The 14,426-nt window shown below is 44.8% G+C and overlaps 1 protein-coding gene across 3 annotated transcripts in view; it reads right to left on the bottom strand.

Annotated features, from left to right (window-relative positions):
• Positions 1 to 1,045: 1,045 nt before the first annotated feature.
• pkdcca (protein kinase domain containing, cytoplasmic a) overlaps positions 1,046 to 14,426 on the bottom strand; it is a 77,388-nt gene continuing 64,007 nt past the window's right edge. For 2 of the 3 annotated variants that reach the window (XR_011948044.1, XM_072510239.1), the window contains 2 exons: positions 3,874 to 4,047; positions 1,046 to 2,477 (listed from right to left, as the gene is read on the bottom strand). Coding sequence is in view for 2 of the 3 variants with exons in the window: in XM_072510239.1 (XP_072366340.1) it covers positions 2,392 to 2,477; positions 3,874 to 4,047 (260 nt within the window). In the remaining variant the exon portion in view is untranslated. Of the gene's footprint in view, positions 2,478 to 3,873; positions 4,048 to 10,306; positions 10,503 to 14,426 lie in introns of those variants that run through there. The other variant, XM_072510243.1, reaches the window with a different exon arrangement.

The raw sequence follows: 14,426 nt of genomic DNA, 5'->3' as shown, positions 1-14,426 counted from the left end.
ATAAAACACCGGTAGCGTTTCGAAGTTTGAAGAAATGTATATAAATCAGTCTGTGTTCCTATTCCTATCCTCCCATTGTCCTACAGTCACTTTTCATCAATGGCTGCTGGTATTGTACTGAGTAAATATCATTCAGCTGCTTTTTCCCCCAGATTTGTTTATCTTGTGCTCTGGGTCAGCCATTCAGCAGACCCTGGATCTTCTTTCAGAACAAGGGTTAGAGCTTCTCAGGATCTGAAGTAGAGTGAGTGGATGTGTTTGAAAAGGCAAAAGGGCAGGTCAGCCTGTTTGAACCTCACAGTGAGGATAGAGTAACAAGCAATCCATCACACCTGCCCCATTCAACTCGGACATTTCTTTAATGTGAAGCACTGTCCATCTGTTAACTGGTTTAAACACATTATTTGTCTTACAAATTTATCTATTTCAGTTTGGGATGCTTCTTTCCCCTCCCCCATATGTTAAAAGGCTTTGATGGACTGTGCTCTGTTCTAGTCTAATCAAGTGTGTAATCAAAAATCATCTTGTCCTGGTTACACACAGACCTCACCGCACTAATCACATCCTTTGTAGATCTGACTCTGCGATTGCCAGACTGAACAGGTCTTTCACACTTTAGCTCTATGGGATCAACAATACAATGTGCAATCAGCAGTCCCAGCTTCACCCAAATCATACAAGCAATCGTCACAATGCATAGGTGGCATTTAGTGAAGTTTCAGATTGCAGAGATTAAAAAATGCCATTGCGTCAAACAAAAACAACACCAGGCAATTTCCCTACTGTGTACATGGCATCCAACAAGTGACGTCCAACTCCCCACCCACCTCTGCCCCCAGCCTCTGCCTAGTTGTGGCTCCTGTACCACATGAAGCAAGTCATCCCAGATATGGCGCTCAGATCAACATATTCTGCTGCAGCTGGAAAGAATGAAAGCTGTTGAGAAGCTTTCCAATTGCCCAGTGATATCCCACACCACTGTACTCACACAGGAACACTCACACAGGAACACACACTCAACAAAATACACTTGATGTCCACTTCGTCATGTTTAATGCTGTTTTAATACAAAAAATAAATAAATGTTTGCTAAAAATATGTATATCACATTTTAAAAAATATTAGAAGTGATTTTCTGCCTTTACATTCTCAGTGGAGAGCCTCATCGCTATCAGAAATTCAGACATGATTCTTACGATGCCGTAGAGCTATAACCAGAAAATCATGCACAGTGTACAGCTCAATTTCCAATATGAGCTCTGATGGGTAATATTCAATCGCTGAGGTGTAAAGTTGGAAAATGACCCCTTGGAGCCAGAAAGGATCATAACAGATGTCACTACATCAATAATACTTTCATTGAAAGCAAATAAGCAAGACAAACTTTGTCCACCAAAAGATGATAAAAAGTTAAAAATACACCTGATCAGTTGTTGCTTTTTCTTGGGTGTACATTAAAGCTTCAATTTTCTAATGTTTTTCAAATCTCCTGCTCTGCCAATGTTACTGAACAGCACTGAATTGATAAGCATTGGTATTTTCAAAATAATGAAAAGACTTGTGTTATTAGGTTGCAGGTTAGTGAAGTGAATTGCAAAAGTTTGTGCCTTGGAACAAGCTGAGGAGTATTGGAAGAAACTGGTTAACGCTTCATTAAAATAGCGGGGGAAAATTTTCATCTGAACATGTTAATATGCCGAGGGCCCAACTTCAAGGGATAGATTTCAAACCTGAGATTCCCTGAGATTTTTGGAAGAAAATTTTGGAATGGAAGGCCTACTCCCCCATCACCCACAAACATTCCCCTGTCAGCTATGAGGAATAGCATCAATGGAGATCTGAGAACAAGGCTGTGCACGGAGTGACTATGTAGGGTAGGGGAAGGAAAGACAATACCAAGAAATAAAAATGAGGGCAAATGAAACACCCTTGTTACACTCCAATATTGAAAATGCCAAAAGCACACTGTGACTGAATTCCTTTCTGTATCCTGACATACGGGAAACTTATTATTAATGCATTTTCAAAATGGCCCCTCCCATCTACTTCAAGCAATGTCTTACAGTTTGACCTATTTCCCGCAGCATCCTGAGGTAATTTTTCTACTTGCTCAGTGACAAGAGAAGTGGAGCAGATTGTCAGACTAAATGGCAGTGACCTTGCATTAGAAAGCCACGCACACATGTGGCTTGTTCTCCGGCTCGTGTTCCCCACCCTCGCCTTATTGCACATTTTCCAGGTGATCCTAATCGCCTCTCTTTCGTCCAATGTCATCGCGCTGCAGTGGAGAGGAAAAAACACACCAGCAACTGCGCACGCGCACTTCGCCCCATAATGGGCCTTGCTTATTATTCCCCTTGTGCTCTCGAGTGTCCAAAGCCGGTCCAATAATCAACCCGTCACTTTCACAAATGTTATCTTCTCCGCAGCAGGCACCATGTGATTTGAGCTGGTTTTGAAGAAAACAAGATGCCGCCCTGTGAGTGGAGGAGAAGTAATAGTTGGTCAGAATTTCACTCCAATGAGAAAACAACCCCACAGCTGCTGAACTCTCGCTCCAGCCTGTTTCAGCAAATGGTGATCAAATATGCCAAAGGATGAGTTTCCTTCACCTGCTTGCTTTAATTAGACGGGACTTGGTTTTCAAAACTTCCTCTAAATTACTGAAGCAGCATATTATGCTGACAGACAAGCAGCAATTACAGTCACTGCTACGCTGGTTATCCTTCTGCAGCTCATAGAAGTAATTAAAGCAATCTTTCAGTGGAGTGTCATTTTCAGATTTCATCGGTGCCTGGTGTTTTCACACTCTGACCTCGTACAAGCTGAACTGAGCTCCCACTCACATTCTCCAACAGCTGGACTTGATCCTAGCCTGTGCTGGCAGTGATTACTGGCGCATGCATCAAGATATGACAGAGAATGATAGATCAGTGGTTCATACAGCTCACCATTGGAATGCTCATTGTGGCTTGCTTTGACTTTCTTTCTAAGTAAATTCCCTTCCTCCTCCATGTCATACCACACCACTTTTTCTTCAGGGATCTTCCTTACTTTCAAAACAGTCTCTTCATTTAAAAGTTCCCTTAAAGCCTGTACACATATTAGCAATATAATTCATAAAACTGTCATATCCTGTTTGAATTTGGATGCTCTAAAAAAAATAGAAGTCGATTACCCTCGTTCTGGAGTTCTTCGAGTACCCTAAATATTGTTATTAGCTGATGGAACCATGCCTTAATTAAAAAAATTTTTTTTTAAGAGTACCCAATTATTTTTTTCCCAATTAAGGGGCAATTTAGTGGGGCCAATCCACCTAACCTGCACATATTTGGGTTGTGGTGGTGAAACCCACGCAGACATGGGGAAAATGTGCAAACTCCACACAGATAGTGACCCAGGGCCAGGATTTGAACTCGGCTCCTTAGCGCCGTAGTCCCAGTGCGCCACGTGCCACCCCACCATTCCTTAAATTAAGGTTTATCATGGTGCTGTGCATTTTCCTGATTCAATTAAATAAGACCACCTCAGTGTGACAAATATATGGGGCCATGCATGAACTGGGATCTCCCTGAGAGTTGTTTCATTCAGGTTTATCTTCCACTTTGAATGAAGATCATCAGCATGACTGATGAAGGTTAGGAGCAAGGCCGCCATTTTATTTTTTTTAATCAAAAGACAATTGGAATAAAACATTTTGGCAAAGGCCCGATACCTCAAATAAAAAGCCCATTCGTGAATATTGTTAGGGAGGTACACTTAACTTGGACCAGCCCAATATTCTCACTAAAGTTGTCCCAATATGGCAGGTTTTTCACCCACCCCTTGTTGCCATACTGGATTGGATTTTGTCTGGACTAGATTAAGGTTTACCTGTCCAAGTTGTCTGATTGGTTAGAACAAAAGCATGGCACTGGGAATGATTATCACAAATCTCCATGGCCTCATTAAGATCAAAGACGGACAGCAGGCAGCCTTCATGGTGGTAAGATGGCCAACACCTGTAGTTTTCATCTGGTACTGCAACATTGGCTAATTGTTTGTATTCTGAAAACAAAGCAAATAAGTGAGGTTAACATCATTAATCTATGAACCAAACCGATCTGCATGAAACTGGTGGAATAAATCCTGACTTTCAACGATGAGCAGTGTGTGTGTAAGGTATCCACTCATGTCAAAAACCAAGATGCTTCATTTTGATTAATTCATCTTATTCACCACCTTTTTGTCTAATTGTTTCTTGATCTCTCTCTCTCTCCTCTCTCTCTCTCTCTCTCTCCTCACTCTCGTCTCTCTCTCTCTCTCTATTCCTATAAATCCTATAAACTCTTGCCTCCACAACCATGTCTTGCTTTTTTATGCTCTCCAGCAAGAGAAATGCCACACATCACGAGCACAGTGCACACGTCAAGGATTGGCAATTCCTAGGAGGTCACTATCTCCCTCATGGTACATGGTCTGGAGGAAGGCTAGTCAGCCTGGTTAAATTCAACACCAGAGAAGAGTGCAAAATGCTCTAACAATCAACAAATTAATGATCAAATGGTCTAGTTATTATTACCTGTGAGGATACTTTTGAGTACATTTTCATGTATTATGGAATCCAAACACAATCTCAAACTTGATCAGGATGCAATCCACTAGAATTCCATTCACTTTGCACTTCATCTATTTTTCAGCTATGGTGCCAGGGTCGTGAATCTGTGCAATTCTCTACCCCAGAGGGTAGTGGACGCCGGAACAAGTTGAAACAAGTTTAAGGAGGAAATAGATAGGGTTTTAATTAGTGGCAGGATGAAGGGGTATGGGGAGTGGGCAGGACGGTGGAGATGAGGCAAACATGAGATCAGCCATGATCATATTGAATGGCGGAGCGGGTTCGAAGGGCTGAATTGACTACTCCTGCTCCTAGTTCTTATGTTCTAAGTGTCTGCCTCAAACACCTAAGCATTCTATTTAAATAGTAAATTAAGGTTTGGAATGTCCAGTTCCCACCATTTTGACCTGTAGGACATCATTGTGTCCCATGTGAAGTGACCACCTAGTTTTGCTACACAAGTTAATTAAATAGTGCAATGTGAAAAGATACAGTAAAGTTTTAAAAAACATTTTTTAGAGTAACCAATTCATTTTTTCCAATTAAGGGGCAATTTAGCGTGGCCAATTCACCAACCCTGCACATCTTTGGGTTGTGGGGGCAAACCCATGCAAACACGGGAAGAATGTGCAAACTCCACACGGATAATGACCCAGATCCGGGATCGAACCTGGGACCTCGGCGCCGTGAGACAGCAGCGCAAACCACTGTGCCACTGTACTGCCCAAGATACAGTAAAGTTGAGGTCATTGTATTTTGAGCCAATTTTTAAACCTTTCTTTTTAATCTTCTATACTACCTCCTCACCCCACCCTGCCACTGCCAAAGAGCCTGGGCGCGATTCTCCACTCCCACGCCGGTTGGGAGAATCGCCTGGGCCGCCAACATTTTCGGGGACGCCGGTCCATCGCCCTCCCGCGATTCTCCCAAGCGGCGGGAACGGCCCGGTCGAGTTTCGCGGGCCGCAGGCTGGAGAATCGCCGGAGACACCCAAAATGGCGATCCTCTGGCACCCCCGCTATTCTGAGGCCCGGATGGGCCGAGCGGCCAGGCCAAAACGGCGGGTTCCCCCCGGCGCCGTCCACACCTGGTCGCTGCAGTCGTGGGCGGTGCGTGAACGCTGGGGGGGGCGGCCTGTGGGGGGGTGAGGGGGGATCCTGCACCGGGCTTCACCTGGAATGTGGGGTAGTCCGCGATCGGTGCCCACCGTTCGTCGGGCCGTCCTCTCTAAAGGAGGACCTCTTTCTTTCCATCTTCTTGCGGGGCGGATTTAGAGAGGACGACAACTACGCATGCGCGGGTTGGCGCCGGCCAACCCGCGCATGCGTGGATGACGCCCGTTGTGCGGCGCCGGCCGCGTCATCTATGCGGCGCCGCTTTTACGCGGGCGACAAGGCCTGGCGCGTGTAGATGACGCGGCCCCGATCCTGGCCCATTGTCAGGGCCTGAATTGGTCGGGACCAGGGCCGTTCCGCGCCGTCATGAACCTCAACGGCGCTCACGACGGCGCGGCCACTTCGGCGTGGGAGTGGAAAATCCCACCCCCTATGTGCCAATTTTGTTCCATTCGTGGCACCAATGTCTTCTTGCCCAATGGGAATTCCTTTATTAAGCACATTTAGAAGATTAGCTAGCAGCAACAAGGATGGCAAGCAGTTCAGGCCAATTGCTGATACCTGCACCAGACCCCTGTCCTACCCCATCCCTCCCAGGCACCTCAAGACACAGCATACCACTCGTTGGCTGAGACTCCTTGTCCGATAGGAAGTTGGTATGGCGAACTAGGAGGCATCTTTATTTTTTAAATAATCTTTATTGTCTTTATTGAAAGCCTGGCTAACTGTACTCAGATTCTGCAACAGTTTGTCATGTTTTTATTATTACTGAAGGGAAGAAGCCATGCCAGTGTGAACAACAGCCAATGTACCATGGTTACTGCACTTGCCAAAGTGCCACCGATCATTTCTGCAAATCCTGGCACCCGAATGATAAAAAGACTTGCCTTTCATGACCTCAGAGCGTCACAAAGAAATCCATAAAGTACTTTGAAGTGTGCTCGCTGTTGAAATGTAGCAAACGCTATAGCCAATTTGCACACAGCAAACTCCCACAACAACATTGGGCTGATGACCGAATAATCTATTTTAGTTATGTTGGTCGAAGGATAAACATTGGCCAGAAAACTGTGGTGAACTCCCCCGTTCTTCTTCAAAATAATGACCTGTGTAGTAGTTGCCAGCACCTTCTCAGTGACAGACAATAATTGTAGCCAAGAACAAAAGATCTTAGAAATGATGTGTGAAGTGGCACACAGTGCAAATCTTCTTGTTACCATCTCCAATTCAGTGCTCAAACAGGGTTGGACACTCCTTAAAAGCTACTTCACTGATCAAGCCATTGGTCACCTATCCCAATTTGTGGCTCAGTGGGTTATTTTGTTTTATAATGCTTTGGAAAGCCCGTTAAGACATTTTTGTGTGGTAAAAGCACTATACAAATATAAGGGGGCGCGATTTTCCGGCCCTGTTACGAATCCCGTTATGGTCAGAAGCTCTCACGAACGGCCATGACAGGATTCTCGACGGGAAGCTTCTCAGAATAAGACCCCGCCCTCCTTGATGTGTGCACTGTGCTCATGATGTGTGGCATTTCTCTTGCTGGAGAGCATAAAAAAGCAAGACATGGTTGTGGAGGCAAGAGTTTATAGGATTTATAGGAATAGAGAGAGACCCCACCCAAGGAGGCATGAACCTGATTACCAGACATTTTAATATATTTAACTATTCAAAATCGACTCGGTGCCGAATCTCCCGGGAATGTCAGATGTCCCCACCCGCCGGCGTGATATAACGGCGTGATTTGGCGGGGAATCACTTCTTCAAAAACGGAGACCAGACATGATGACCACACATGGGGCCTGGAGGCCAGTGTAGCCCCTGGGTGGTCAGGGACATGGCAGGGTAGTGCCGCCGGCACCCTGGCAGTGCCAACCTAGGGGCAGGGCCTGAAGGGGCAAGGCCTAGGCAGGCCCATTGGAAGGGCCCTGATGTCAGTGATCCTGGGGGGTGGGGTGGGGGTTGCAGCCTGCGATTATTGATGGGGGTGTGCCGATGTCTATGGGGTAGGGGGGGGGGGGGGGAGGGTGTCTTTAACCTCATTGAGATCAGGGCACCCTTTAAAAATGGCACCCCAATCTCTGTGGAGCCAGGTTTGCCGACGTCTTTAAGTCCCCTCCCTCACAATGATGGTGTAAGACATGCCCAGCTTCCACAAAATGGCAAGTGTGGGAAGATCTCGACTAAAGAACTGGACACTTTGCCATTTTTTGAGAAAATTCTGCGCAAGGTATTGTTACGTAGGACGTATTTATTTTTAAAAATAAATTTAGAGTACCCAATTTAGAGGCAATTTGGCATGGCCAATCAACCTAACCTACACACCTTTGGGTTGTGGGGGTGAGACCCATGGAGACACGGGGAGAATATGCAAACGCCACACGGACAGTGACCCGGGGCCGGGATCAAACTTTTGGTGATTGATGTATTTGTACACAGAGATCACTTTGTCCCCCGATCCCACCTAGAGTTGCACCTTCCAAGTTATAAGTGACCTCCCTACTCTTCTTACCAAAATAGGCTACCTCACATTTATCTGTGTTGAACTTTACTTGCCTATTCTGCAAGTTTATTAATGCCCGCCTGCATTTTTTCGCAACCTTCCTCAGTAGCATCACCCAATCACTCCCTCTCCCTTCCCCCCATTTGCGGAAATTCAGAAATTGTGTTTTTGATTCCCAAGTTTAAATCACAATAAAGTGTGAACAGCTGTGGTCCCAGCACAAATCCTTGTGGAATACCACTTCCCTCACCCTGGGTAACTAGCCTTTATGCCCAGTGTAATAATTCCAGGAGGCGAGGGGTGAAAGGCCAAACTGGTTTATTTTAAACTGAAAATAAAGCCACTACCATGGCACACAAAGCAAACGTCCCGCTCGGCCCAGGACTGTCGAGAACTGCCGATCCGGGTCTGGGAGCTACATTTCAAGGTCCCACTAACGAGCACCAGCTGGGTGGACCTCCGCCCGTTCACCACGGGAACTCATATTCTACGAAGCCCATGGGGAGAAAGTGGTCCAGGTGAGTGTTATCACACCCAGTCTCTTGTCTTGGAGCCAGCTAGGAATCCATTCTCACTTGTCCTCTGAATCTGCATTCTCAGCCCTTATTCATTAGTCCATTGTGGAGCATTAAGGAGGGCCTTTTGAAAATCCAGACAAATGTTATTGTTGATGTTGTTTCATGACATGAGTGGGCATGACCTGAGCCTGCAGTAATTTGTAGCCTGGACTACCCAAGTATGACAAAATGCTACTTTTAAATGAGATTTTGTTGAAACATACTTTTTTGGAATGTTGCTTTAATCTCAGTGCAGTGCTTCTGCTAATCAGATACAAGGTCAGAAGGTTAAGATGAACTGCAACAAATAATTACAATTATAGTTGCATTTTTTTTACCTCCTAGTTATTTGCAATTACAAGAGCAAGTACTATATTCATTCTTGCATGTGATTCTGATCTACCATCAAATGGTGCCATACTATCACAGATCAGGACATGGAAAGATTAAATATCCGTAATTACCAACTACAACTTATGAGTCTTTGAACTTGGAAGCCTGGTCTGATTTTGACTTCAAAAGAATGTTAATTGTCTTGCCTTTATCACTCAATGAATTTTATTTAAATATCTTTGTCTCTTTTTAGCAAATTAGAGTAGCAATTTTGGAGCATAGCAATATGTAAACAGGAATAAGGCCATTTGGTCCCTCGAGTCTGCTCCATGATCATGGCTGATCTGTATCTTAATTCCATTTATTGCCTCAACTGCAAATCAATTTTCCTGACAGAAAAATAAGAATTTTCTGTTAAAGAGAATTCAGCAATTCATGTTGCTCTGAAATTGTTTTCAACTCCAGTTCATGTGAAAAGAATATGTTCAGACTGAAAATTGATTTACACTAAATGCTTGCAGTAAATTATGTTTTTCCTGTCAGATAAATTGATTGATGTAGTGATTGATGTATTTATACTCCAATCACCTTGTTCCTCGATTCCCCTCCAGACTTGCACCTTCCAAGTTATAACTGACCTCCGTACTCTTCCAACCAACATGTGTTACCTCATATTTATCTGTCTTGAACTGCATTTGCCAATTATTTGCCCATTCTGCAAGTTTATTAAGGCCCGCCTGTAATGTTTTGCAATCTTCCTCAGTAACATCACCCAACCCCTCCAATTAGGTGCCATCTCCAAATTCTGAAATTTTGCATTTGATTCCAAAGTCTAAATCATTAAAATGTGAACATCTGTGGTCCCAGCACCAATCCTTGTGGAATACCATTTCCAACATTCTGCCACTGAATAACCAGCCTTTATGCCCAGTCTCTGTCTTGGAGCCAGTTAGCAATACATTCTCACTTGTCCTCTGGCTCTGCATTCTTGGACCTTATTCATTAATATATTATGGGGACCATTTGAAAATCCAGATGTTTCATGACAAAAGTCATTTCACTACAAGCCAATAACTGTCAATCATCCAGACCTTTCAAAGTATCAATAGGAGGCTTGGCTGAGAATCCAGACAACCATTTAAAGTACGAAAATAAACAGTCATTTGTTAGGATAGAACTTGAGTATTGATGAAAAAAGACATTTTGTTAAAACTTTTTATTTTGAACTCATCAGGGCAATCACAAAGATTGCAATGTCAGAGGAAATAACAACATTATGCTGTATGAGAAGAGAAAGTGTTGATTGGTCAGCAAGTAGACTCTTGTTGAGTTGTTGCCATGGAGAATGCATCAGTTCATGGTGACTGACAGTTAACTGTCAGGCATTCGTTGAATCCCTGCAATGCACAAGGAGGCCATTTGGCTCATCGAGTCTGCACCAACTCTCTGAAAGTACACCCCATCTAGGCCCAATCCCCAGCCCTATTCCCACAAACCCTTAACCGCACCTAACCGTTGGACACTAAGGGGCAATTTAGCATGGCCAATCCACATAACCTGCACATCTTTGGACTGTTGGAAGAAACCAGAGTACCTGGAGGAAACCCACACAGACACAGGAAGAAAGTGCAAACTCCACACAGACAGTAGCCAGAGGTCGGAATTGAACCCGGGTCCCTGCCGCTGTGAGGCAGCAGTGATAACCACTGTCCAATCGTGCCGCCCATTGTTTGAAAATGTTTTGAACGTCATCGTTGGAAAATTTAAACCACTTAGCTTGAATCTAATTGGTCAAGGCAATGCCCTGAGGAATTAAAGCAGTAAAATGCCTGTCACATCTGCTGCATCCATCAAATGCCATTAACTTACTCTTTTATCCTATTCCCTTTACCTTCCCTACTCTTCTTTCTTTCTTTCTCTCTCTCTCATGCTCTCGTCAGACCAACTAACAGCAGAGGCTGTGAATGTTTTTCATGCTCTCACTTACGAAGGGCAAGAGAAATAATGGGATACATTGGCACAGTCAATATTGAGGGAATGATCTTGGAATGACATGGGGGCGGGGGAGCGGAATTGTAAACTCACACATGAGATCCCTGCCGAATGTGAGAAAGTTGCTAGTTCTTGCAGAGATGGTGGCTACACCCATTGGATGAAAAGTTGGGGCGCACCCACCTCCATTGGTCCGGGAAGCCAGGACCGGATGTTATGATCCTCAGGCATGGCCTCAGTCTCCATATGGGAGCTGCCCTGCCTCCTAGAGCTGCCAATCATCAGGTGGCCAGCAGCACCCAATCCAGGCAGTTCCGATGTGGAGTCATGGATAATAATAATAATCTTTACTTGTGTCACCAGTAGACTTACATTAATACAGCAAAGTTATTGTGAAAATCCCCTAGTCGCCACACTCCGGCACCTGTTCGGGTACACTGAGGGAGAATTCAGAATGTCCAAAGTACCTAACAACATGCCTTTCGGGACTTGTGGGAGGAAACCGGAGCACCCAGAGGAAATGTATGCAGACACAGACTCCGCACAGTGACAAAAGCAGGGAATGGAATCTGGGATACTGGTGCTTTGGGAAGCAACTGTGCTAACCACTGTGCTACCGTGCCGCCAAGGAGGTGGAAGAGGCTGGATAACCAGCTATGTGGGGCAGCTTCTTTAGGGCCAATGAAGTAGGCCCCTGTGAGGTGGGGGAAGGTGGGTATACTTAATTGACCCTTTCATTGGGGTGGGGACTTCATGGGACACAGGATGATCGAACAGGAAGTATGCCACTTTGCCAACTCCAAAGCCAGGCCACCAGGGTTTATCTGGCGGCTTTGCCACTCACCCGCAACTGGTAAAATATCAGCAACAACAAGATGGGTCTCTTCATTGGCCATTAATTGGTCACTAAAGGGTCTGAATTGGCTCCAGGGTGGGTGGGGCTGACTCCTATCCCATCACTGATACAATCCCAACAGAGCTGATTAAGTGGTAGGCAGGGCACAGCACCCTCACCATGCCACTAGATGTTATCCTATAACCCCCACATAAAATTCAGGCCTAGTTTTTTTCTTCCAAATAATTTGGACTGTGAAGAGACGCACAGTGCAGTGGGATAATTGAAAACAGATGAATTAGTATATTGTGGTGATTTTCAAGCATGTTTGAAAAAAAAACTGGCTGTAACCTGTCCAGCTCTTGAATTTTTTCCTTTAATTATTTAGTGAAGCATGCTGTTTAACCAAGCAGCCTTGCCACGTGCAAGCTAAATGAACGACTAACAGACTTAAAGCCATAGGACTAGGCCAGTCACATTAGTTATTGGCAAATAGATGTTTTGTACTGTCTGCTCAAAGCTGCTAGATTGGGTCCAAAGTATTAGAAGATGAACTTTTAAAATTTGACAAAAGAAAAAAGCAAACAGTTAATCATTTGGCAACTGAACTTCATATAAAGTATGTATTTCCGCTTATAAAAAATGTAATTAGCTACATATCCTTGATAAATATACCAGTTAGGAGGCTCTTATGAAAGTTTAATTCCTGGCAAAATCAGTAACATACTGCCTGTTTGACAGCAATGTAAACTGATCGGAGCTCAGATTTGGTGTATCCTTCGCTTGGCACTGTGGTTTCTCTATTGACTTCTCAATTTGCCACACCTTCCAAAGGCAGTGAATTGTCTTAGTTCATATAGATTGCACAGTATTCCAGTAACTCACCCAGGTGGGCCATTTCTCATAGAATTTACAGTGCAGAAGGAGGCCATTCGGCCCATCGAGTCTGCACCGGCTCTTGGAGAGGTCAACACCGCCACCCTATCCCCCATAACCCAGTAACCCCACCCAACACTAAGGGCAATTTTGGACACTAAGGGCAATTTATCATGGCCAATCCACCTAACCTGCACATCTTTGGACTGTGGGAGGAAACCGGAGCACCCGGAGGAAACCCACGCACACACGGGGAGGATGTGCAGACTCCGCACAGACAGTGACCCAAGCCGGAATCGAACCTGGGACCCTGGAGCTGTGAAGCAATTGTGCTATCCACAAGGCTACCGTGCTGCCCTTTCTTTATGTATGAACTGTATGGCCGGGATTCTGCACCCCCCCCCCCCCCCCACCCAATGGCAGGAATCGCTGCGGGTGCAGTGGAAAATGTAACGGACCAGCCAAAGGTTCGTTGACTCCAGGTGGGAATCTCCAGTCCTGGGGCGGGTGGGACCAGAAAATTCCAGCAGTATGAGCAGTCTACACCTCACAGATTTTCTCGGTCTTTTCACACCCAATATCCACAGATAAGTGTTTATTGGACAGCGACCAGAATGGTAAACCCTTGTTGATCTCAGTCCTTCCTAACACTGAGGTGCTAAGAACAAATATCCCGCCTCTACCATCAGCAAGGCTGCGACCAACAAACTCAACAGAACAAATATTAGACCTTGGACCTTTCTAATTTGTGTAGCTAAGTATAATATCAGGTGACGAACCTATGTAGTAAGCCATTATTGGCAGAGCACATCAAGTAACTTTTTTTATATGCACCATTGTATGTTTGGTATACAACACAATAAAACGTTTACAAGACACAATTACATGGTAACACACCCCCTTAAACTGTTGTTTAATAGTGTTAAGAATAACAGCAGGCCAATCTCAAACAGTTTTACTTCACTAAATTAAGTCAGCATTCGTGATGCTGCTTCCGTGTACTGAAACCCAGCCTCTCTAATTTTTAATGTTCACACAGGCAGCATAGTGCCTGCTATGGACATGTGCTCAGGCATAGTGGTATTTTGGCCAGTGAATTCATATTTGGGCCACACCAGCGGAAGAAGGAGCCATCTGGAGGCTAGGCCCTTAGAGGAATGGAAAGCAATTTGTTTCATCATAATCCATGCCCTTGGTCACTTCTTGTGTAAAACTGAAGACCTGCATGTCAATCTGCCATCTCCATGACATTTCAGGGACATTTCACTGATCCCATACTCCCAGGATAGTGAACAACAAACACCCTTTTAAAATAAGAAACTGTGGAAATCATTTAAAATAAAAATAGGAAGTGGGCAGCACGGTGGCGCAGTGGTTAGCACCGCTGCCTCACGGCGCCGAGGTCCCAGGTGCGATCCCGGCTCGGGGTCACTGTCCGTGTGGAGTTTGCACATTCTCCCTGTGTTTGCGTGGGTTTTGCCCCCACAACCCAAAGATGGGCAGGCTAGGTGGATTGGCCACGCTAAATTGCCCCTTAATTGGAAAAAATGAATTGGGTACTCTAAATTTATAATTTAAAAAAATTTTAAAATAGGAAATGCACCGTTGACCAAAACAG

This window comes from Scyliorhinus torazame, chromosome 1, assembly GCF_047496885.1.
Source record: "Scyliorhinus torazame isolate Kashiwa2021f chromosome 1, sScyTor2.1, whole genome shotgun sequence".
In the NCBI taxonomy this organism is placed as follows: Eukaryota; Metazoa; Chordata; class Chondrichthyes; order Carcharhiniformes; family Scyliorhinidae; genus Scyliorhinus; species Scyliorhinus torazame.
The sequence above is the reverse complement of the archived record's forward strand: the minus strand, read 5'-3'. Positions and strand labels throughout refer to the sequence as shown.